The sequence below is a fragment of the Helianthus annuus genome, chromosome 6 (assembly GCF_002127325.2).
Source record: "Helianthus annuus cultivar XRQ/B chromosome 6, HanXRQr2.0-SUNRISE, whole genome shotgun sequence".
Lineage (NCBI taxonomy): Eukaryota > Viridiplantae > Streptophyta > Magnoliopsida > Asterales > Asteraceae > Helianthus > Helianthus annuus.
In genome coordinates, this window is record NC_035438.2 from 20,998,366 (window position 1) to 21,023,915 (window position 25,550).

Consider the following 25,550-nt stretch of genomic DNA (forward strand, 5'->3'; position numbering starts at 1 on the left):
TTTAGCATGCCAGGTTAGTTTGGGTCGAGTGGTGAGGGTAGTTCTAGCCAGTTTGCTGGGTATGGATACGGTTCAGGGCAGTATGGTTATGGGGATCCGAATCCCGAATTTCCGGTTTATGGGCAGAGTGGTTCTGGTGCTGGTGGAGATGAGGAAGAGGAAGAAGAGAGTGACGACGAGGATTAGTGTGGGGATAGAGGATGCAGCTGGCGCTGATCAGAGTATCTTTTGTTTGTTTTTATATTTTATGATGTTTTAATCCTAATCTTGGTCTGTACTAATATTCTAAATACTTTGAATTGGTTTGTTTGGATGGGTTGGTTGGTTGGTTGTGGTTGTTGATGTAAATGCTTATCTATATATCTATTATGTTTCGGTATGTTTATGCTTGTTTATAGGTATGATGTGTGGTTGTCGCTTTCGTTCGTGTGTTAGAATTAGGAACTGTTTGCTGAGCGTGTTCGGATTGGAGGGCATATGTGGAATTGACTGGCACATTGACAGTCTCACATATCAGCTAAGTCATTTTCCACTTGTATATTTTGTATATTTTATTTGAATTTTCTTTTTAGTTGTAGTTTAGGTGGTTTGAGTCATGTTTCCATTCTTGCATTAGGGACAATGCAAATTTTAAGTGTGGGGATGGAACATTTGAGTCGTAGTTTTAGTTTAGTTAATTTAGCTAGTGAGTCGAGTTAGTTTTGAGTCATAAAAATTGAAAAATACAAAAAAATTAAAAAAATGAAAAATCCAAAAAAATTGAAAATCTGAAAATGTCTCTCGTTTTAAGAAGTTTGCAAAATAAAAACGGAAAATGATAGAAAAATCAGGTTTGTTCGGGTTTCAAATAATAATAATATGAGAATAAAAAGTTAAGCTTGTGTCTAATTTGGGATGTGTGAGTAGGCCTGACCCGGTTTTAGGTTCTTTGATCTAAATATACCTAATTGTTAGTTTACAAGTGGGTTCTCATCTAGGAAAAGTAGGGAAGCCGAAACCACCAAAAATAGTGAAGCTTAGGAAGTCATCCGGGACGTCGTTTTGCAGTTCGGGTGTCTTTATTCTTCGTTTCTCACTTTAATTATGTTTCTTGATATTGAAACTACTTTGTCTAAAACTTGTTCCATGACTTTGATTGGCTAAATTCTTTAAACTACCTAGATTGGATGAATGGTTATGCAAAGTTTTGATTTTTATAATGGATAATTAATTATTTATGGATTGTTTACGAAAGTAGTCAACTTGATTATTGATTAGATGTATATGCATGCTTAAAGGTGTTTGAATATTGTTTGTTGCTTCGTATGATTCTTGGTGACGGTCTTTATCATATAAGAGAGTCATGATAGGTTATAGATTTTGGTGAGTGTCTATATCACGGAATAAATTTATAATCTTTAGGGTTAATCGCGTGATATACCTTAGAAGTAATATTCGGTAATCTAATAAATTTAAGTGTTCTACTAATTCTCAATAGCTGTGAGGTGCGAGGTTATTGTTAGGTCTAGGTCATTAAATTGCTAGGGAGGAGCTTCGTGAGGAGTCTGAACTAGTTTACCTTTTGACCGCTGTCTAACAAGTCTAATCAAGAACCCGAGTCTACCCTAGGTTTAGGTCCTGTGAGGGAGTAAATCGAATTAGGATACTTTCGTAAACCCCTTAGATGTCCTGTGAGGGAGTCTAACCAACCAGTGTTCGTAACAGCCTCTAGGGTGCCATAGGTGTCTTCCTGAGAAGGGTCGGGGTCTTGTTCGGTATCTCGAAAGGTTTAGGATTAGAAGATCCCGGTTCCATAATAATTAATATCCTAATAAAATCATTACCGATGCAAATCAGGATTCCAGTCTACGTAGTTATCTTCACCATATGAGTAAAACCCAAAGCTAATTCGTGTTCGTTAATTTAGTTTATTTAATTTAATTACAAAATTTAGGATTTTTAGAAACCCCCGCCCCCCCCCCCCAAACATAAAAACAATTGGTGTCGTGTCAGTGTCAGTCTAAATAGAGTCATTAACGTAATTAGTTAGAGTCTCGTGGGTCGATATCCGAACTTGCTTAGCTTTACTAGAGTCGATCGGTTACTTGTCGGTTAGTGGTTTAGTCGAGTTTAGATAGTCTAGAGAGTCTAGAGTATTACCTTTGTGTCTAGATTAGATTAATTTTAGTTGTTTTTATTAAACTACTTTTAGCAGATCAATCATCCATAGTGGGCTCAACTAGGAGATGTGGATCTTGTAGTACTCAAAAAGGTCGGCCATGAAGACCGCCAACGGCAACCAAAAGTTTCTGTCGTGCAAGAAATCGATAAATTAGGTCAGATGACCGAAGGGGGCGTCGGCGGAAGTCTTACCCTCTGTCGGATATCAGGCACCGTACTCTACCGGTATACGGTAGTCTGATAACAAGGTCTGAAAAGCCATTTCAGACCAGTTCAACACTGGCAACATGCCTCCGGCATCAACATTCTCAGGGTTTTCACCCCAGATGTAGAGGCAGATACATCGAGAATAAAGAATGTGGAAGATTGAAGAGAGGAAAGTCTGAAGATGAAAGATCGCCGGCGAACAAGGAGAACAGTCACCGGAGAGTTTAAAGGTTGAGAGAGAAACAAGAATATGAACTTGAACAATTTGAATTTCAAGAGTTTGAATGAAACCCTAAAGGTTTCGTCGACTATTTATACCATTCGCATTTAACGCGAAGGGTCAGACATGCAGACAACGTGCGCCGTCTCAACCAATCAGAGTTCGTCAGTGATGTGATTAAAATACAACATATAAATTATGTCAAATACGACGCAAAAGCAACCCTTTTTTAGTACTAATGTTGGAAAAGGTCGTGTTTTCGTTCCTTTTCTATTTTCAGGGATAAAAGAGCTTAAATTTGCAAAAGGAGCAAAAAGACAGCAAAATCCAACATAAATGTAATGAAGAAGGAATTGTCGTAGCTCGCCAAGCCCCAATTCACATCCAAACCTCAAAATAACAAGATCAGAAGGCTGACACGGGGCCGGGTCCACCAGACACGGGCCGTGTCCAAAGATGGATACTGGGCAAGAGAAAAAGACAACCGCAAAAGACAAAAATGGCAGCCAACACGGGGGCGTGTTAAACCAACACGGGGTGTGGTCAACTCAAAGATTTTCAGAATCTGTGATAGTAGAGCAAGTACTTTGGCCACGAGTCGTACCTTTGACACATGGGGCCGTGTTAGTACAACATCTGAAAAGCAGTTAATGAGGAAGAGAGAGAGATGGGCACGGGGTCGTGCCAGCCGGGCACAGGCCGTGCTGAAGCTTCTGGAGACAGCTATAAATAGAAGTGCTTGGTTTCACTTCAACTCATCCCTTGGCAAACCACTTCTCTCTCACTTGCCACCACTCCACCACCACAACAACACCATCATCCACCACCATCATCCATTTTTCCATCTTTAGAGTGTGTGTGTAGTCTTGGGATCCAAGATTGATCGTAAGAATCTTTGTCAAACAAAGGCCATGCTTGGCTAAATTCTTACATCACTTAGTGAAGACATATCTTTTATGTATTTCTTTTATGATTCCCAAACTTTGGCTACTTTTTAATTGGGTATGTATTAATGACTTTAATAATTAGTTTTTTATATTAAAGGCGAATTTATTCACTCATTCTTCATATGTTCGTACTCAACGTATTCATGTCTTTACGGTCTATATAAAGCATGTTGGCTAACCCGAAAGGGAGGTTAGAAGAGTGGTTTGGGTAATTCTATGTCTCGTTCAGTGTATAGATCCTGCGAGAACCTGGTGCAAGTTTAATACTACTCCACGGATTGGCCGGGAATGACTGGCCCGACTGAGAGTAAGAAACCGTTTGCACCCCTTATTCATAAACTACTATTAAAACTTTAAACCAACCCCACGAGGACTGTATCCCTGCTGACTCAGACCAACGGGTTCAGGGTGATCGCCACCTCGTTAAGGGGTCCACCACATTTTGCATTAATAACTTACTTAATTATCTTTCAATCTTCCGACCTAGTGAGATTGTATCCTTGCTAACTCAAACCACTAGGTTGAGGGTAACGTCGCCTCCAAAAGAGGGGCCTACTACTATAACTAAGATAATTTCTTAAAATGCCCAAAGTGCGGAAATCATCGAAAGGGTACATGAAAGATAAGTTGGACCCAAGTGATTCTTTCTTGTCTATAATTTTATTTTATTTTTATTTTCTATTTTTATCTTTCTATTAGTTTAAAAATCTTTTCTCAAAAGTTGGTTCGATTAGACGTTGACGATAAGCCGGTACTAAAAGCTCTTGTGTCCTTGGATGACCTCGGTATCTTGCCATCACTATACTACGTCCACGATGGGTGCACTTGCCCTAACGTGTGTAGAGTGATAGTAAAATATCGCGTTTTATAAATTTAAAACTTGAAATCGGCGAGTTAAAAAAGAGCTAAAAATATAACTAAAAATATACTCACACCGACACACGTCAAGTTTTTGGCGCCGTTACCGGGGACATAAGAATTTTAAAAAAGCTTAAAATTTACGGCCTAATCATTTTCTATCTTTTCTTTTTAGGTTTTTCTTCTTTTTCTTTTGATTTTCTTCTTTATGCAGAATTAACATGGGGCCGTGTTGTTCCAACACGGGGCAGTGCCAAACTCTCTATTTGAAGAAAAAATAGTGACCGCCTGATCCCAACGGTCTAAAAAATATATAGAGATTTATGGATTTCTTTGATTATTTCTATCCCCGCCACTCTACGGGTTATGGTGTGATTTTTGTGGGGAGGATCATGAAGAAGCGGAATGTGGCGTTCTAAACTTCACTCCCCACTATTTATCCCATCGTTTTCCTGTAACGAACCCCCTGAAACAAGCGGGAGTAGAAATAACGAGGAAATCCCCTTGCCTGAACCTCATCAATCCTCTTTCCTAGACGACCTAGAATCCATAGGTGAAATAGAAAAGAGGATCATCCAAAATATCCAAGTGATAGAATCTTACTTGAAGGCGCGAAATTAATCAAAGATTCCATCCGAGGGAGAAGCAATGGAGGAAAAATCAGGCATACAAAACAACACCGAGATCAACCAAACTTCCATCATAGACGACTGCGAAAACGAAAGCGATAGTCGTCCCTGTATCGATTCAGCAGTGACGGTCCCCCTTACCGAGTGTGAATCTCACACCAACAACATGGACAGGTGCGAATCGACTCACACCTTCTTTAACAAAAGCCTGGAAAAGGTAAATAAGGGAAGGCCCTATTTTCCCATTTTTAAAGAAATCTTCTACCTTCTGACAACCTCTTGTGTTTTCGTATCCCTCGCCTAAGGTTGCGGTATATTCGATAGTACGGTGTTGTTCCAACCAGTAAGGAACCACCCGACATCGGATAATTCCTTAAAAATTTTAGATAAACTTAATAAAAGCTCTAACACGGGGTCATGTTCCTTGAACACGAGGCCGTGCCCACTTCCTTCCAGTAACATGGGGCGTGCTGAATTAACACGGGGTCGTGCCCCTTGTATTTTTTCGGCACGGGGTCGTGTCAGCAATTACGTAGGCCGTGTTCTACTAACGGACAACATTCTCTGACACATGCATCCGGCACGGGGCCGTGCTGCCCAATCACGGAGCCGTGCCCGCGTGTTGTCACTGTCTATAAAGTCAGCATTTGGGAGAATGTTTGGAACCATTCTCAAAAGGCAAGATCTCTGAGATTCTTCACACATACCAGAAAAGGTACGTTCTTAAAAAGTTCTCAATTGACCTTCTTGTCTTTTCCTCTTTTGTACATTTCCTCTTCTTCATTATCCATGGACTCCATTGAAGCTTGAAGCTTCAAGCTTCAAAAGCTTCAATAGGAGGGTCATACTCTTGCTTTTTAGCTCAAAGTTTTGCAAATTTACGTTAGTAAAACATTATTTAAGTTATTTACGTTCAGAAATTCAAAAATCAGTCAAAACTAACTTGAAATAAATTTTTAAGAGCTAAAATCTGGAACAAATGGAGCAGCATGGGGCCATGCTGAATGTTCTGATCTTCCATTTTCTTCTAACGGTTAGTCATTCTCTTCCAAGATGTCAAGCCAAGAAAGTGGAACATCGTCAACCAGCTCCAGGAACCAGAGAAGGGGTAGAAGGCTCTCAATCGAGGCCACTCTCGTAAGATACGTAAGTGCCTTAAGAGAGAGACTTGATGAGATGACATTGGTGGAGGAGGTTCTCATAGACCGAGTGAACTACCTTACCATGGGGCTGGAGGATTGTTTCAGAGAAATCAACCTTTTACATCAAAGGTTGAATATCTTGGCTTTACCTCCCATTGAGCCAATCTTCCCACAAGAAGATTGGAACCTAGCCAATGAGGTCGTACAACCTACGAGTTGGGATGTCGAGATTCCGGAACCTGCCGTTATTAACGCCAACTTCGAGGTCCCGATCAATCCCACACCTGCTCAAGAAGAGGCGGATGAGGAACCCTTCATCTTCCTACCAAGGGAGATTGAGGAAATGCTCGACGACCTCTAGATTGAGTATTTCCACAAAAGCTATTAGTCCTCTATCATCCAACATTCGTAGATTTAGGAATGTAGCTTTTAGGTTGTTAAAAAAAATTGATCTCGGAGAGGTATTTCCAAGATTCTATCTATCTAGCTTTAGTTTAAGTAGGTTTGTAATGTTTCAGTTCCTTGTAATATTCTTATTTTTAATGAAAAAATGGATGTTTGGTTGGTGGTATTTCAAATAAATGTGTTAGAGAAAGCAGAAACGCCAGATGGATGATAAAATGAAACCCATGCACGTAAATCAGAAGCCTCCCGACTCATTTTCTGCAAAACAGTGGCTGCAGCACGGGGTCGTGCTCACCCAGTACGCCCCCGTGCCTGCCTTACTGTTGTCAAACATTTTCTGTCCAGAAGGTGGCATGGGCCGTGCTCACCCAGCACGCTCCCGTAGCCACCCCACTGTATGTCACACCCAGTCTTTTGCGGAAGCGTATGATGTGTGACTGGTTTAATATCATTGCATTCAATCGTAATAAACAACTACATGATCAAAACGATGTTCATCCATTCATAAAATTTGAGTATTACAAACACTTGTTATTTAAGTTTTAAAACACAACCTCCGTCTAGGTTACAAATCAACAAAAGTGGATGACATCTAAACTTGGAGTTTACTTCTAGTTACGACACTTGCGCCCAAGATCCATCCTGTTACCTGAAATACATGTAATTTTGGAAAACATCAACATAAAGTTGAGCGAGTTCATGCGTCTTGTTTGTATATCGTAATTCTTGTAAATCTTTGAGAGACTCTTTTGTAAACAGGTATGAAAAGTGTGTATGAACATGAATGTTTTACAAGGACTTTAAGGCACATGGAGCACTCGCAATGGCTCCTTTAAGGCATGTGAGGACATAGGGAGTACTTGTTATGACTCCTTGAGGACATGGGGAGTACTTGTTATGACTCCTTGACTGTGTCGATTTCCCTCGACTGTGTCGATTACCCTCTACTGTGTCGATTAAGCTCAACTGTGTCGATTAACCTCGACTGGGACTCCGAAGCACTACTAGGTACTAGTTGTGACCATGAGTAGGGTTCGGCCGTACCCGTTAGATCTAGCCCTCGTCCCTAATTAATGATTGTTTTTAATGGCTTGGTACTAGTTTTCACCAAGACTTTATGGCATTTTTAGCATTTCTTGGTACTAGTTTTCACCAAGAATTTATGGCATCTTTAACACTGCTTGGTACTAGTCTTCACCAAGAGTTTATGGCATTTTTAGTATTAAGTCTATGCTCACATGATCTAGTATTTCATAGGCATTTCATACCGTTTAAGTATTTGTACATGTATTTCACTCCCGAGAGTTATAAAACCAAAAACAGTTAAAGAAAAGGGGGAGCATGAACTCACTGTTTTGCGTCTTCAATACTCGTAACTCAAATCTCATCAGCAACACGACTACCTACAATGTGCTAGGGTCTATTAGACGAGCGGGCCGTGCCTTGCCTTAGTTTTCATGTTTTGAGTTACGTTTCCTTTATGTCCTTAACATTATCCAGAGTTATAATACTTTTCAAGTATCTGCTTTCGTGTTTCCTTCCCAAGGATGGGAGTATTTCATACATGTATTCTCGTATTCTTGTATTTGTAGTTTTCAAAATAATATATTTTCACTTAGAAAATATATGTAGACTTGTTTTGTCCAAAAATAATGTATCGTCAAGAAAATATATATTTTTCTTCAAAAATCATATATCTTCTAAAATATTCTAAGAAAATATATTTTTACTTCCAAAGTAATATATTTCCTCTTTGTCGAAAATATGATATACTTTGTAATAATAACGAAAATCATATTTTCACTTCTTTCGTTTCCAAAATAATATTTACCAAAAATATATTGTAACGGTACTTCTCGGGATATTTCGTAAGTTACGTTATTGCGTTCGGCTTCACAATATCAAGTGTGTAACTTATATATTTCATTCCATGTAATTTTTTTTATTATTTTGGTGTTGTAAATTCTTGGTATTTGTAAGTTATATTATTTTCCCCAAAATAATATAACTATTTCACATAATCACACACAATGTCTTTAATGTAAATATATATTCTAAATACATATTTACCCATTTTTATTTGCAAAAACCAACCTCCAATGCTTGTATTTTTGTTACAAAAATCTATGGCAATGTTTATATAGAAAATCATAGTTAAAAATACACTTGTAAACACTTGTTTAGAAAATATTTCCTAAGTGTTGGTATTTTTAGAAAATTTTGCCATAGTTTCCTTTGTAAATGGAGGTTTCCATGCTTTCAAGCATATCATTTTCTTTTGTAAAATCATCACCAATCATCAACAAATCATTCAACACTTACCATATGTCAAAAATACGAAATTTACACTATGTCATGAACTTGAAACCTTGTAAAAATTTGTAGTAACTTACTAGTGTACTTAGTAAGTTTAGTTACCCTTAAAAGTGTGGTTATTTATTTAAAAATATCATTCTTGAAGAATTTAGATCTTCACAACTTCTATGAAGATTTTCTAAAAATATTTCTTCTTGTATTTTCTTGTTAACAATATGTTTCTAGACTTTATTTAACACTTAAAACATGTTTATTTCAAGTTCATGTCTAAAATAAAGGATGATCATTACAAATTTCTCAAGATCTATCCTTACACTTGCTAGATCATGTGTTTAATCATCATCTAGCAAGCTTCATATGGTGATCTACACCACAAACACAAGGAATCATCAAACAAGCTCAATACATACACTAGAACAACTTGATCTTCATGTTTTAGAGCTTTATGTTCATGTTTATGCTTATGTTTCTTTATGATCTTTAGTTTACCAAGTTACTTCATACTTTAACCACTAAAATTGTGAGTAACAACAAGATCAATGGAACTTACTACTAGCACTATGGCTAGGGAAGAACACAAGTTGATGAAGATGATAAACTAGGTGAATAAAAGCACTAGAGAGAGGTCCTTCCAGCTCCAACGCCTCCAAGCTTCCTAACTTGGCTCCTAGCACCTTTGGACCTCCTTAGAATGGTTGAGAATGGTGGAGAGGTGGTGGTGGTGTGGTGGCCGTAGGTTATGGGGGAAGGGAGGAGGTTCTTGAATGTTGAAGATGATTAGAATGATAAATGTATTATTTTAGTAGTTTTTATAAAATTCTAGTGGCATATGGCATCTTTTGTTGGAATATACTCCAACAAAATCTTATAAAATATAAGAAAGAAATCAAGGGTGGGACCCATGTCCACTAACCGGTTGTCAAAAGGGGGGGGGGGGGTAAAGTGTAACTTTTAATGGTTAGTTACTTGATTTAGTTAGGATTCAATTGTGCTAGTTAGGTATTTTATGGATTTAATGTTTATTAGGTGTAATATGATGTTCGGTGACTGTAACTAGCTTTGTAACACTAAAACAATGCTTCTAGTAATATTTTAGTGTTCCGGGTAATGTTCGGTTGTTCGGTTCGTTACTGTTCGTTACAGTGCTAAGTTGCGCAGTTTAGTGTGCTTTATGTAGTCTTTTATGACAGTTTCGATTCCCGACACTTAGGAAAGTATTCTGGACCATTATATCATAATTCTGCATTATATTTTGGAGTTTAAATGCTGAAAATAGCTGAATTTTGGTTATTTTCTACAGAATTCTGCACTTTTAGTGTGTTTTAGCCACTTTCCGGCACTTTATTTATCACCTAGAAAAGCAGTTTTGTGGTCCTTACTTCCCTACACACTATACTAGTGTAATACATCATCTCTGGCTCATACTAGGCCTCATACTATTGTCTGTCTATGTACTGAACTTTGTCAGCATTTTTAGTTTGTCTGGTAATGGTGCCAATTCTGTTCTGTGTATCATCTGAACTATCTCGTGTTGCATGTAGCAACGAATAAAGTCTTGTATCATGAAATGCCATTGTATGTATATAACAGTAATCAAAAATTCATTTGTCTTGTAAACTAGATCATGCACAATTATTTAAGCACAGATTACTGTTCAATTAGTGTACGGAATGTACGGAAAAGTGACGGTTGTCACACTGTAAGTCTTCTGATTTCATTTGTTACTGGCATTTTGGACACGGGGCCATGTCCCTATAGCACGGGGCTGTGCTGCAAGTGCCAGTAACCAAAAATTTTTGTTATTTTCGTACTTTTTACACATTTTTCCAAAATAAATCCTTTTTGGGACACATTGATGACAATGTGTAGTTTAAGTGTGGGGGGGGATAATAAAAACCTTGAATCATTTGTCATAAATCAAGCCTTACACAAAACTAGCCTTGGAACCACTAAACACCCCACCCATTTGCAACTTGCGCATGGGAGCAGCACTGGACTGGGGGACTTGAAGGGGTATGGTCCCGAATCTTGCGCCAGGCTTAGTCGCAAGTGACAATCACCCAGTTTACTTTGCCACTTAAGGCTAAAAACAGGCTTCAGTCCCGTGTAAGCTTGCAGGGCGCGCATGCGGACATCATCAGACGATGGAACCTTCTCGATTTCTACGTCTAATCGAGAGGTTGCAAGCTCTGACACTTCATAAAGCTGAGTAGTTAATGGGGATGTGTTGTTTTGTACTGTGGAAATTCATCCAACATATGCTTGCGCAAGCCTACATGGCGCACTCGCAAGGGCAGCATCTTATTACGATGCAAGTGGAACCGTCACTTTGACTTCTGTGACCAACCAGCAAGTGGCAAACCCTGACACTAACAACAACGGTCAGCTAACTGTGCAAAACGCGGCTACCCAATCCACTAACAAAAAGCTTCCACTTGCATAAAGTTGATGAACAAACTGACAACCAAAGCTGACATGCCACATGGCGGCTGCTCCTTCGTGCGCCTGACACAACAGGACATGTGGCGACACCTCCACCGTTCGCCTGACACTTCTGCAGTCTGCGCACCTGACAGACCAGAAGATAAGCTGATACTTGTCACGTCAGGCCCATCAAACGGCCCATTGGCCTCTCTCCTTCACTCTTCGCCTATAAATACCAGACTTCGAACTAGGTTTGAGGTAAGGCTAATCTGTTCTCTCACACTTACTACTTAATCACTTATCTTGCTTCCAAAGCATATATTGATTCTCACGCTAGAGGGTGGTGACAAGAAGCAACCCCCACCTCATTCTCCTTGTTGCGAGTCACGGTGTGTTGATTGCGCAGACGACAGATACAAGATCATCCAGCCTCTCCACATTGGATCAAGAACAGGGTCAGAAGGATCAAAAACTGCTAATTCATACAGGGCCATTGAACCAGCCCAACCAGCCATTAAAATTCCTGAGGAGTTGTACATTAATCATATCCTGACGAGACTCGATCCGTAAACTAACCACTCAGTTAACGACTATTTCTTCATCAACCAACACCAATTGAGTTCTCCTCCATAGTTCAAATTTACTTTACTAAGTTACATGCAAAAAGAATGGTACCCATGAGTTAGGGAATCCAAACATCAATAACATACATCTAAACTATAAACAAACATAAAAAAGGACTAGTTATACTTTATGCATTATTAACCATGGTTAAACACCCCACCCACCCCACCATAACCACTATGTCCCAGCGGTTTATATATCCAGAGAACTCTCGAAACCGGAAACACAAACACAAACACACACACCTTAAAACCAACAAACCGATCAAAAAACACATCCAACAAGAAATATGGTCGGAGATGAAAACCACCATAACATGATGGTGCATGTACCACCATGGACCACCCTCATAGACGACCCACTCACCGGAATCTCACCCTTTTCTCCACGCAGTCCCAATGCCACCGTCAACAGCCTCGCTTCCTTCGAAGACTACGCTTATTTCCTCCGTAACGACGCCGCTCTCCGCCGCTACCTGGAAGACGACCTCGACGGAGATGCAGACAACTCCGGTTGTACGGACTTTGACATCACATCGGAACCTTTTGCGTGTGATAGTTTTCGTATGTACGATTTCAAAGTACGTAAGTGCGCACGTGCTCGGTCACATGACTGGACGGACTGTCCGTACGCTCACCCCGGCGAAAAAGCACGCCGGCGTGATCCCCGGAAGTACAGTTATTCCGGTACCGCATGCCCAGAGTTTCGTAAAGGGAGTTGTAAAAAAGGTGATGGTTGTGAGTTTTCTCATGGTGTTTTTGAGTGTTGGTTGCATCCGCACCGGTACCGGACTCAGCCGTGTAAGGATGGAATAAACTGCCGCCGGCGTGTGTGTTTTTTCGCACACACGCCGGAGCAGCTGCGGGTGGTGAGTCCGCATGGTGAGTCGAGTCATGGGTTCGGATCGTGGTTTTCTTCGCCGTCGGAGACTTCTACGCCGCCGTCGGAGTCGCCGCCGATGTCGCCGATGGATGGGTCTCTTAGCCGGTCACTTGGGTCGGTGACGGTGGGTGATATGTTGACGTCTCTCCGGCGGTTGCAGCTTAATAAGACGCCGTCTATGGGTAGCCCGTGGAGCATGCAAATGGGTCGGGTTGTTTCTTCTCCTAGATCCGGGTTTTATAGCTTGCCGTCGACTCCGACCCGACCCGTGACCCGACCGAGTTTAGGGTTTTCGGAGATTTGGGAAGAGGGGTGTGTGGAGGAAGAGCCTGTGATGGAGAGAGTGGAATCGGGTAGGGATTTGAGGGTGAAGATGTTTGAGAAGTTGAAGAAGGAGAACTCGTTAGATCGGGTTGACCCGAATCCGGGAGAAAGTTCAAACCCGGATGTGGAGTGGATCTCGGAGCTTGTGAAGTGATCTGTGTCTAAATGGTTGTGCTAAACGTAACTCTCTTATGCGGTTTTTATTGGATGTAACATTTTCTCTACTAAATCAGTCATTTCATCATTCTACTTTTTGCATGGGGTAGCGTTAAGCATAATAGAGGGTACGTTTAGCCTCAAACCTGTCTATGAACACCCTAATACCTTCCAGGTGTTTGATTTAAATTATGGATTATATGGTTAGTTATTGCTATTTAGTTAGTGATAATATGTTTCGGTAGAAGCCATTTTGTGCACTCCCTTGTCATGTAAATATGGGTATGAAGGGTGAAGTGTAAGAAGTTTATTTGTTGGGGGGTTTACTCTGAAAGAAAAGAGGGAGGAAATGGGGTGGAATTATTGTTATTGTTACTATTTTTATTATTAAAAATGATTTTATGTAATGTTATTGTGTTATACTTATTAATGTCAACTTGTTATTTTGCTCTTGATAGTATTTGTTATTGTTATTTAGCTCTTCATTTATTTATACATCTTGATGCATAATCACAACTAGAAATCTACAAAAATAGATTTACAGATCGACCCAAGTGACCTACAAAGCTGTAGATAGAATTTAGGGCTGTATATCCCACGATGGCTGGAACAGGGAGGCGACTGGCGGAGGTTGGTCGCTAGGTGCGACCATTGTGACAGGGCCCGACACAACGCATTGAATCACCTAATAACTGTGGGATTAAAATAACTGACGAGAAAAGGTCTTATATGATGATTATGCCTAAAATGGTTGGTATTTGGAGATGCTTCTTGAATGGTCAAGAAAAGTTCTACAAGAAAATATAACTTAAGGTATGTGTCTTGACCATCTATTATGTTTAACTACCGTCAACTGAATTTAACCATTTTTAGCTTCCATCCACAAAATTTTCCTATGACATTGTTTATACATATATTTCTTTTTCCTACACTCATTGTGGAAGTTTAGCAATTTCAACATGTAAGTACCTTAATTGGCTTAATATCTAAGAGAAAACTATGAGATGGATCCTCGTGTTTCATAAAAATATAATTTTTAGTCACTTTATACAAAATGTCTTCCTATTTGTGCGTTATGGACTTTGCATGTGTAGCAAAGTCGCGGATCAAAATGAACGGCCCTAATTCTTTGCGTTATGGACTTCGCTTTTAAAACCTGTAAAGGTAGCGAAGACCAAATATGTAGTGACGTCCTTATTTGTTCGCACGTATTGCTTACAAATCCAGGCAGTGAACAAGAATGCAACGACGGGTATGATGCGCAGAGAAAGGGTAACACATGAAGTACTAAAACTATATGTATATATATATGCTGACACGAGTCAATAGTCCGTTTGTGATCTTAAATATGCTAATAGAAAACACTTTTTATGTGTCAAGAACTTTAATATTTTATAATCATATTAGGATATTGGATTATTGGGATATAAACACTTCTAGATTTTCGTTTTTTACTTTATTTTCTAAAGACTTTGCATGTCTTATAAAGCAAAACTATAGACATATATTTCTATGATAATGGTCCATTTGCGTGTGCGATAGTAAAAAGTAACAATAATGAGTTGATTAATTTATTAATGGGATAGGGTTTGATGCTACCTCAACACTATTTTTTTTTTAACTTTTACCTCAACACTATTTTTTTTTTAACTTTTAACTTCGTGTAATTGGTAGGTGATAGTGGATTAAGTCATCATTCATATACATTTTTTTAACTTCGTGTAATTGACAGGTTATAGTGGATTAAGTCATCATTCATATACATAAATAAAAGGTTACTTACATCTTTATAAAAGAAAATATGAGAATTAATCCGACTTCTTAGATTATTTCATGAGAGATTCTAAATTAAATATACTATTCATGATTTATTAAATAAAATAAGGGTTTTATTAGTATATCTCACTCGCATTTTCAAAAGCTCCCTTAGTTTCTCAATGTATCTTAATAGTTAATACTCTCACTCCTCTTGATCAAACGGCTGCGATTGTGGCGACCAGACCACCAAACTACCTCCTCTCTCTCTCGACGACAACGAAACAACACTTGTCTTTTGAGTCCAACGTAACCTAGCAACAGAAACTCGTGTGAAGTAAACAACCTCGTAAGATCCTCCTAAGAAATCCACTACCCTTCGCGAGTGCACCCTATTGTTTTTTTTATATATGTATTCAACATATTTTTTTCATGCAGGTTTGGAAGAGCTCCTGATCAAGAAAAGCTTGTGCCGACGCTTAACAGCAAACATCTTGTTTACACAACATATTCCGCATACCATCAAGGGTCTTGCTGACAGCAAATGTTGTTCCGAGCTGACCAATTATGGTTTCGCGTTGAACATGTGAGCTATTGCAAACACCTACTCTAAATCATTTTGTTTCACAAACAATCAAACACAAAAAACTAGTGCTATCTCGAACTCGCAAGTACATCTATAATAGTAAAAATATTACTCTACTTGTTTTACCTTGTAGAGAAAACTTTTACTCTGAATAGAAACATTGAATCTGGTTTGAGAAAATTGTAAAGAACACAACCCTCGACCAAATCCAATTCATCTTATCTTTGTTGGATTCTTGCTACAGATACTGGCTGGAATCTTCATGTTACATTCTGTTAGTTTATGTAATATGCAATTTGCATCTTACTCTAATTGTTTTATAACAAAATGTTTAATTTGTTTGTTTTATTATTCAAAGTAAAGCAAAAGTAATTGTAAGATGTTAACAGGAAATTAAGTTGTGAAATGGTTCATTCATTCAACGCATCTAGACATTTTTTGGGCCCTAGACTGATGGACATTGTCTAATTATATGTGGACTTTATAGAACTGATTGGTAAAAAATCAACCTTTCATATTTGGCCCACAAAAGATCTTATTTAAGGCCATAGTTATTGAACTAGTTGATGAGAACAAAAATTAGGTTGAGAGGTGAATATAGAACACTCTAAACTGGGGTGTGTAAAAAATCGAATTAACCGAATTAACTGATAAAACCAACCGAAAAATCGAACCAAATCAAAAACCGGTGGGTCGGTTAATGGTTTCTCTGAAAACCAAAAGTAGGGGGGTCGGTTATGGTTATCAATGTTTCCATACCCACCGTAACCGAACCGAACCAACATGTAATAATCATTGTTGATTTAGGACTTTTCACCATATTTTTTAATATATGATTGTTTATTTGAATTTATAGAATATATCTTATTACTTATTTGAATATTCGGTAATAATGGATATTAATATTATAGATTATGTGTATTTTTCATGCTATGTACTATACTAATATATACAAATATGCAGTAATAACTTATTTCATGTTAAAAAAATTAAGTTATTTTTAGCTAGGCTAATACACGGTTAACCGCCCACTATAACCATTAAAACCAATTAACCGACATCATGATTATGGTTATGGTCATAGGCCAAAACCGACCGATGCACACCCATCCACAGCAAGCAAGCAACGCCCCTATAGGCAGATTCCACCCGCTTGAACTAGCAATTGCAGGCTGGCTGTGCTGCCGGAAGGTTACCTTAAAGCAAGCATCCTTGTGCAGCGAACCGCCCACGTCGCCACGATCCTAAAACTTCACCGGACCATTCAATCGGTAGGAGCGACGGGCGGTGTGTACAAAGGGCAGCGACGTAGTCAACGCTAGCTGATGACTCGCGGACGTGCCCTCAACCGGATGGCTTCGGGCGCAACTTGCGTTCAAAAACTCGATGGTTCACGGGATTCTACAATTCACACCAAGTATCGCATTTTGCTACGTTCTTCATCGATACGTAAGCCGAGATATCCGTTCCCGGGAGTCGTTTTAAGCTTACAAAGAAGCCACGTCCAGCGCGCACACCAGGCCTAATGTGTTGTCTGGGCCCTCGATCGGGCCCGTTGTGTCGTTGGGCCTTGGATCGGGCACGTTATAGTCGTATCGACACGAAACTTTATACAGGCTGTTTCCGGGGGGGAGTATGGTCGCAAGGCTGAAACTTAAAGGAATTGACGGAAGGGCACCACCAAGAGTGGAGCATGCGGCTTAATTTGACTCAACACGGGGAAACTTACCAGGTCCAGACATAGTGGTTATTTCGTCAACATGACATCAATGACAGACCAAAGGTATGGTCCATGCATGAACGCACGTCGACAAGGACTCACAAGGGCCGAAACAAATGCTTCGATCTAAACACATATTAGAAAAATACAAAATTGATAAGATCGCCCGTACTGGGGGGTTTTGGCGTTTTTTTCCCCTAAAAAACGTCCAAACACGCCTTGGGGCCGCCCCCGGAGGCCTTTTTTTTTTTAAATGGGTGGGGCGTCCTATTTTAAACGCATGCATTTGATTTTTTTGGCCAATAAGACCGTTGCCAACGGTCAAAAGTAATGGATAAATTATATATTTTTTTATTTCACTTTTATATATATACTTACCTTACACCCCATTTTGTACAAACCAAAACCAAAACCAAAAACGTACACATACAACCTCAAACAACAAACCATTTCTATAAAAAATGGATTCCCCCACGTCCTCGTCGTCCGTTACAAATTTTTATTACAAAGAGTTTTTAGCGGATGAGGGTGACTCGACCGATGAGGAGGTCGAGCAAGAGGCGGTTACGAGTGCGTGGGAACTCGCGGCACGGTATATGAAACATTGTAGCCGGCCTCAACGTGAAATTTTACCAAGAGAATATATTGAACAAGACCGACGTTCAGCAAACAATCGGTTGATGAAAGATTACTTCGATGAAGCGCCTACTTACCCAAACCCAGAAGTTTTTAGGCGTATGAGTAAACGTTTAATTTTACGCATCGCTGAAGACTTGAAAAACAACTTGATTATTTTAAACAAAAACCGGATGCGAGAGAGACATTTGGATTCACCGGAAGGACATTGAGAGATGTTTTGGGGTTCTTCAACAACGATGACATTATTTGAGAAATCCTTGCCATGCATGGACCAAAGAAAAAATGAGAGATACCATGTACGCTTGTATAGTCATGCATAATATGATATTGGAAGACGAAGGAAAAACAATATGCCAAAACTATGTACCGGAAGCTGTTCAGGAATATCTCCAAGTAACAATGGAAGACATAGTGAAGAATGCACATGAAATGCAGTCTGAAGCCGCACATACTGCGTTTAGCGGTTGATTTGGTTCAACACGCATGGTCGGTTCGGTATATTCCAAACGAGGGTGAAGTAGAAGTGGATGACGAGGAAGACGAAGATGACAAGAATGGTGAAAGCGAGGACGAAAATTAAGACGAGTAGTATTATGTGTTTGTGTTTTATTATATATGTAATTTTTATTTAATTAATAAAATATTATTAGTTTTAATTTGAAAAAAAAAATAATTGAGTAATGATTGGTTGGGGCATTATACCATTACACTCATTTTAAGATAATGCCCTATAATGCCCACATGCTAACTGGACCGCCACATGACGCAAAACACCAAGGGGTGGAGACACTATCTTTTCCTCCCACTACACATGGTCTAAGGTTGCGTCGTTTTTTACTCTTCTACTGTTCCCAATTCCCATTTATGATTCCGCCAGCTAAAGACTTGGAAAACAACTTTGATTATTTTAAACAAAAACCGGATCCCACTACATATTTTAGACTTCCAATATTTATCAACCTCACTTGTAGATTCTTCGGAGGCTGTGTTATATCAAATTACAGGTATTGTATATCTGTATACATAAGCAAAAATACATTGTTAGGTTACAAAAGAAATTGATGTTTGATACATATAGAATGGAGATGAATGTTTATGGGTATTTTGGTAATATCTCAAATCCTTTATGTACATGTCAACCAAACATATTACTAGATGGAATAAATTCCAATTTCAGTTTTTGAAAATTCTGTGAACCAAACACCTCAAAAAAAAAAAAAAAAAAAAAAAAAAAAAAAAAAAAAACCTTTGCCTCAAATTTGTCTCCCTTTTAATAGATCTCAACATTTCCATGTGAACTTGACTTTGAAACCATGATCTAACCATTAATGATAGATTAGAGATGGTAATGTTCTTGGTAATGGTAAGTAGTTTTTTTTAACGGCAAGGAACGACGTGTCAACCACCGTGACACCGGACACTGTGGTCAAGGTCGACTACTCGATCGCTGCCGGCCCCTTTGCTCTCTCAGATGCGCGTAAACCCGACCTCCACTCGGCCGAAGGTACGACAGTGAAATAATCGGTAAAACCCCGCCTCCCATCCAAGACAAACCGGCACCACCCGTATTCGCCCTTCACCTGTATGCCGCATAAAATAATAAGGAGAGTGAGAGTCAAACCTGGGTCACAAAGAACACTAAATTTTTCCACAACCACTCCACCACACTTGATGGAAAAGTTATTATGACATAAAAATATTGAATAACTATGGTTTTCCTCTGAATGTAAAAGTTATATTATGACACAAAAATAAACTATTCCCATTGAATAAACGACATTCTACAAGCTCAAACTGCACTTTACGTGAATTATAACCCATTTGACCATTTCTTTTTCCAAATTAACTGGCAAAACTTCAGTAATACAACCGTGTATGATTTGCAGCTTTTAACAATGTCAAAAATAGTTTCAACATAACCTTTAAGAACACTCCTAAATCTCACACACTGTAACAACCCTCAAAAATTTTCTCGACGACAAATCGTAATAAAAAACCCTAAGTGTGCGCGACGAAACTCAAAAAACTTAGCAGTTAAGAAAACTTGACGGTTGATGAACCAACCCGCACGAAAGTACCCTTACTAAACTCACAACTAAAAACCGAACCATTCAGGATCAAGACCCGAGCATACGCAATAAGAACCCACACGAAAATCAAGAAAAACGCGTGATTGGACGAAAAAGGCGGCCGATGACACGTGTCACGCTAAGGCGCCACGTGTCAGACCTATGCTGGTGATGTGGCAGGCCTAGGCCAGGCCGACCGCCCAGGCGCCACTCGGGAGATACCCTGTCTCCTCCCGCGACGCGTGGGAGAGGTCAGCCTGGCTATATAAAGGGCAAGTCCTGGACTGCTCAAATTCGCTCATTTCGATTCAAATCGATTTCTGTAAACTCCCGTATCTATGTTTCTCTATATTCTTGTGTATTAAACCCTAATCACTGAAACAATACCCTGTCCGACTGATCGATAAACCAATCAAACGGATGCCAAAGTGCTGCCTAAATAAGGCTATACTTTGTTAACTACGCTGAGGTTTTGATCTCGTGATTATCGTTAAAGTTTGAGTTGGGTTTATACACTAATACGGATTGCATTATGTGAAATTAGGGGTTAGAATCAGAAGACTTTCACTGATAAAGTAGATGCTTAATTAGCATAAGACTGGGAACTATAAACTTACTGTTAATCAAAAGGCTTAGTATCAGAAGGCTTAGAATCAGGAGGCCTGTTAAAGCAGAACTATAGAACTGCATTGTGAGTCATTCTTTCTTTTTTTATTAAATGCTTTCAAAACCCTAAATGTTTTCTACTTGTATTTATAGTGATTGAGTTTTTTTAATTCTGAAATTACTGTCGGTATGTGGGATTTTGTATACGCTACTTGATAAGCTTTGCTATTGGACAATTGAGGGCCAATAATGATATGACCATAGTCACAGGAAATGCCACCAAGTGACAAATAAAATACTGATTTGGGTAATTGAAAGATATAAACAAATGTAAAAACCCTTAATGTTGTAATTATAGCAATGTGTTTTTGTACAAATTGAATGAACTTACCAGTATTTCCTGCTGATAAAATGTTTTTAACATGTTTCAGGTGATTACAGTAGATTTGAATAAGAATTGTGATATGACACCAAAAGGCTTAAAGAAGTGGCTTATTTTATCAATTAAAATTAAGAAACTTTGTATTCAGGTTTATCCTCTATTAAAAGCTACCTTTGTAAAAGATGAGTTTTATTCCCATTTGTTATAGATAAAATTCCGGTGTTTCTAAAATCTAATATTTTTCCTAGCTCACGTTCCTGATGAAATTTCTCCTTCAATATTTTCAAAATAGCCACTGGTACCACTTGACTGTTCATGGCTCTCGTCCAGGGTTTGGTCAGGAGTTGTGACACACACCCTCTTAACAACATATTCAAATGATCTGTAATTAATAAGAAACCCATATCATAATCATATGAATACGCAACAGCAGCCGATACAAAGAGTCTTGCAGCAGCCAATAAAAATTTGACAATAACAACAGTGTCTAAATCAGGGCAAAAAATTAAACCAACAATGAGCAACGAAATATCCATCCACATAAACACAAGATAGTTCCCAAGCTTCACAATCGTCCCAGAAAAGTGGATCAGCAACCAGACACCATGCTCAAAGCAAACCAACATAACGAGCAATATCATGAATGACAACAATTAACCAGCATAAACATAACTGTGCACCTAATTGACCACATGGTCAATAATGAAATCATCACAAGACTAAGGACCGATTCGAGATGATCAATCTCCCAATAGACCCGGTGAGCGAGTTAGACTCCAAAGAACAAAAGTTACAACCTGTATCAAACTGGATAAACAATTGTATAATCTCTTAACTTAAATGACTCAACAAAAGTGAGGGGGTTTAGAGGCTGGATGATATGAAATTGACCAAATGGCATGTATTCTAAAGGTATCATATCCTCATGAGGTTGCGTGTTCGATTCATATAAGCAGCTTCAATTTCACTAAATTAGTCGAACAAAACACAGGGTTTGTTGAAATTTTGAAGAGAATCATCGGACATGAAGATGCTTTTTGATCACATAAAGTCAAAATTTAACTTTTCAGAGGAGGCAACCACCCTATAAACCATCTTTCAAATGGCCTCATCTTGTCCGGTGGAATTAAGAGCATCTACAAGACTACAACGATTAAACCTAGTCCATCCAACAGATTGCTTAACCACCGCCACTTCAAACCCCCACTTTTTCTTCTAACAATAAACCATTGCAAACTTCTACATCACCCCCCAACCCCCCCCCCCCCCCAAATTTTACATTTAAAAAAAATAGCATTGTGAGTGGGTGGTCCTCACTTTTTTTCGAGCTAAGGGGAGGGGGGTGGTCACTAGTGATAGAATTCTATCACTCACAAGCACCAATCAAGTTCCGTAATGTCATCAACCATTTTTCCATCACTCACAACCTTTTTTAGTGGGGGTGGTCATCACTCACCACCACACCCAACAATTTCCCCCCAACCAACAACTACCCTCACAAAACAAAAAATAACGCCGTGAAGAAAATAACGAAAATTGAGTCCGTGGTGCTATAACGCGTTGATCTTTCGAGTGGCGGTGGAAGATTTCGTTTTTCACGCGTTGATCTTTCCTATAACGCGTTGAACTTGTTGCCACCCCGCCTGGCCTTATAATCTTCCTAAGAGATCCACTACCTCGACAGTGCAGTGCACCTCTACATATACATAAGCAAAGACACAATGTTGGGAAGGAAAAAACTTACATTTAATAAATACTTTCTACAATTTTTACGTGTTACAACCAAAGAATTACCGTCTGCTCAAGACAAGAACAACCTTTGCTTGCTTCATATGCATCTCCGTTTAGAAATTTTATACGTTAAAACAAGGGATTGAAGAAACTAGCGTATAAATTATTGCCATATCTATTTATTATGGCTATCTAATAGATACATGTAATGCAGAAGCAAACAAGATACATGTAGCATTTTTATGCTTTAGAATAATTGACGTTAGACCGATAGCCTCTGCTAAAGACATTTTTTTACATTATTTTCCTTTACCTAGGAAGGTGGAATGAGTGTTTTATTCACTTCACTCCTCTCATCTGAGCTCATTTAAACTCGAGCTTCAAGTAACCAACCATAACTCAAAGCACGGTACATAGGTAACTTTTCAAGCTCAGGTAGCTCACCTTGTTTACACCTTGATATGTGAGATAACGTATTTTTTGTTCTTTATATATTTTTTTTTATTCACCAACGTCGGATGAAAGCTTATACAGTTTTTAAAAATACAGAGTACAAAATTTATTTTGTAGAAAGACTTAGTCAACTTGTATGCATAGAAATTTGGATAGCGCAACTAAACCAGCGGGCAAAATAATTTACCAAACTTCAGAGCTAACAGTGACGTCTCTGAGAATTCATGTACCTTGTTGACTTGTTCGAGCTCGAAAAAATGTGCTCTTTCGTACTGTTTTATTAATTTTTTTTTTAAAATCAAATGGGCATTGAGTTCACTAAACCTAATTCCAATGAGCTAATGTCTAAACCATACAAATTGTTATGTAAATGACCTATCTTGGAGTTGGTATGTGTATAATATTTTAAAAAAATTAACATATATATTGGATTTTTTTTTAAAAAAAAAACATGTGCCCCTCAAAATCACGGGCCCTGTGCGGTGGTCCTCCCCGCACGCCCTCATCACCGCCATTGAGAGCTAATACACACAATTCAATGTTTGTAGGTTGGTAGCACAATGCTCTAGGGATGACACAGTACCGAAAGCACCGGTACCGAAAAACAGGAAACGTGAGTACCGATACCGAATACACCGGTTCTGTACCGGTATTCACCGTTGTTTTACTCGTAAATACCGGTACCGTACCAGGAAAAAACATACCAGTACCAAAAAAGGGGCAAGTGGGTACCGGTACCAAATATACCTGGTACGGTTCGATACCGGTACCAAATGTTCACCCCTACAATGCTCAACCTCTAACAACACATGTGATCCCTATGAATCCAAAGCCTTTATCAATTCACCCCTAACAACAATTGTGGAGTCTGATCATTCAGATAAATAACTACTAAAGGGGGAGGTAGTCCAGTTGTATCAAGGATTATAGTAAAGGTGTTCATCTTAAAATGGTTGAAGATCTAGGGGGTATGTAAGTTAATAGTTTTTAAAACAAAAAGTAAATCATGAAATGCTGACAAAACGCTCACTTGGAAGTTACTACTACTTCATAATGTTTAACAAACTTCTGTAACATCAAAACAAAAACATAACAATGGTCAAAAAAACAAATAAGATTGAGCATGATCCCATGCCTTACTTCTCTGATGAGTTTGGCCCCCTCTTCTTTCCAAAACCGACAACTGCACAATCAGAAAACAAACACTTATTTATAGCCAGCCAAGAGTGCTCCACAAAACAAACTTAGACCTAAATGATAACTAAAAATTTAACCATACAGTTGAAATAAGTTAACACACATAATAATACATGTGCCAATCCAACTGAAACCACAATTTTGATTTTAAAAAACTTCAAATAAAACAAATACTAAAAACTCTTTATCACAAAATTCAATGCCTCAGATTCAGTAATAGCAATTTATCTTGATGTTAATATGAGGGGGGTTAAACAACCTAAAAGACCAATACACTAAATATATATGTCTTAACTATTATTTGATGTCTAAGGAATAGATAAAAACATCAACTAAAAATATGTGTTTGCAACGTACCGGCGGTGACAAATCGGCGGTTGTATTGGATGCGCTTGTGGGCACGTCCACGGGGCTGTTTCTTCTTGTCTTGCTTGGCAACCTTGGGGGTTTGACCCCTCACTTTACCGGCACGAGCCAACGATCCGTGAACCTTTCCTGTTAACAAATTTCAATCAAATTTAGGATACAAAGATAGTGATCAAAACGATGAGATTGTAAGTAAGTAATTAAGCTTACCCATGTTGAATGAATGCGAGGCTGTTTAGCTTCGATCTGGTCTTCCTTGCGGCTGGATGTAGCGAGCGAGCGAAAAGCAGGTGGTTCAGATTTAGGGTTAGGGTTGGGGAGTGAATAATATATTGGCCTCATTTGGGCTTTATAATGGGCCGCTATATTTTACTTGGACTCTTGGTTCTATTTGTCGATCAGCCCATAATTTTAACTTTTAATTGTATAATAATAATAATAATAATAATAATAATAATAATAATAATAATAATAATAATAATAGTAGTAATAATAATAATAATAGTAGTAATAATAATAATAATGGAAATTATAGTGTAAAAATTGGATTCTTCGGGATTGTAATATACTTGCTAGTTCTTTTTGCTTAATAAAATACCTTGTCGTTCGGAATAATAACACACATATAGGTCAAAACGGGCTGAATTGTAATCAATCACTCTGACAAATTAATGATATATATAGTGAGGTTTATAAGTTTTGGCTATCTATCAGATTAGGGATAGACTAACATAGTTAAACGACCAGAGTTT

At 38.6% G+C, this 25,550-nt stretch overlaps 2 protein-coding genes and 1 non-coding gene across 3 annotated transcripts; 1 reads left to right on the forward strand and 2 right to left on the reverse strand.

The window, feature by feature from the left end:
- The first annotated feature begins 12,138 nt into the window (after positions 1–12,138).
- Positions 12,139–13,747, forward strand: LOC110864942 (zinc finger CCCH domain-containing protein 20). Its single transcript, XM_022114113.2, has one exon. The coding sequence runs from the start codon at positions 12,222–12,224 to the stop codon at positions 13,290–13,292; it is 1,071 nt and encodes a 356-aa protein (XP_021969805.1). The 5' UTR covers positions 12,139–12,221; the 3' UTR covers positions 13,293–13,747.
- Positions 13,748–16,961: 3,214 nt separating this feature from the next.
- LOC118479944 lies at positions 16,962–17,113 on the reverse strand. The gene has a single exon (XR_004861586.1). It is a non-coding gene; the product is annotated as a 5.8S ribosomal RNA (ribosomal RNA).
- Positions 17,114–24,235: 7,122 nt separating this feature from the next.
- On the reverse strand, positions 24,236–25,122 carry LOC110864944 (40S ribosomal protein S30). The gene is made up of 3 exons (XM_022114114.2): positions 25,009–25,122; positions 24,790–24,927; positions 24,236–24,418 (listed from the first exon to the last, which is right to left on the reverse strand). The coding sequence occupies exons 1-3, from the start codon at positions 25,010–25,012 to the stop codon at positions 24,372–24,374; spliced, it is 189 nt and encodes a 62-aa protein (XP_021969806.1). The 5' UTR covers positions 25,013–25,122; the 3' UTR covers positions 24,236–24,371.
- Between the last annotated feature and the right edge of the window lie 428 nt (positions 25,123–25,550).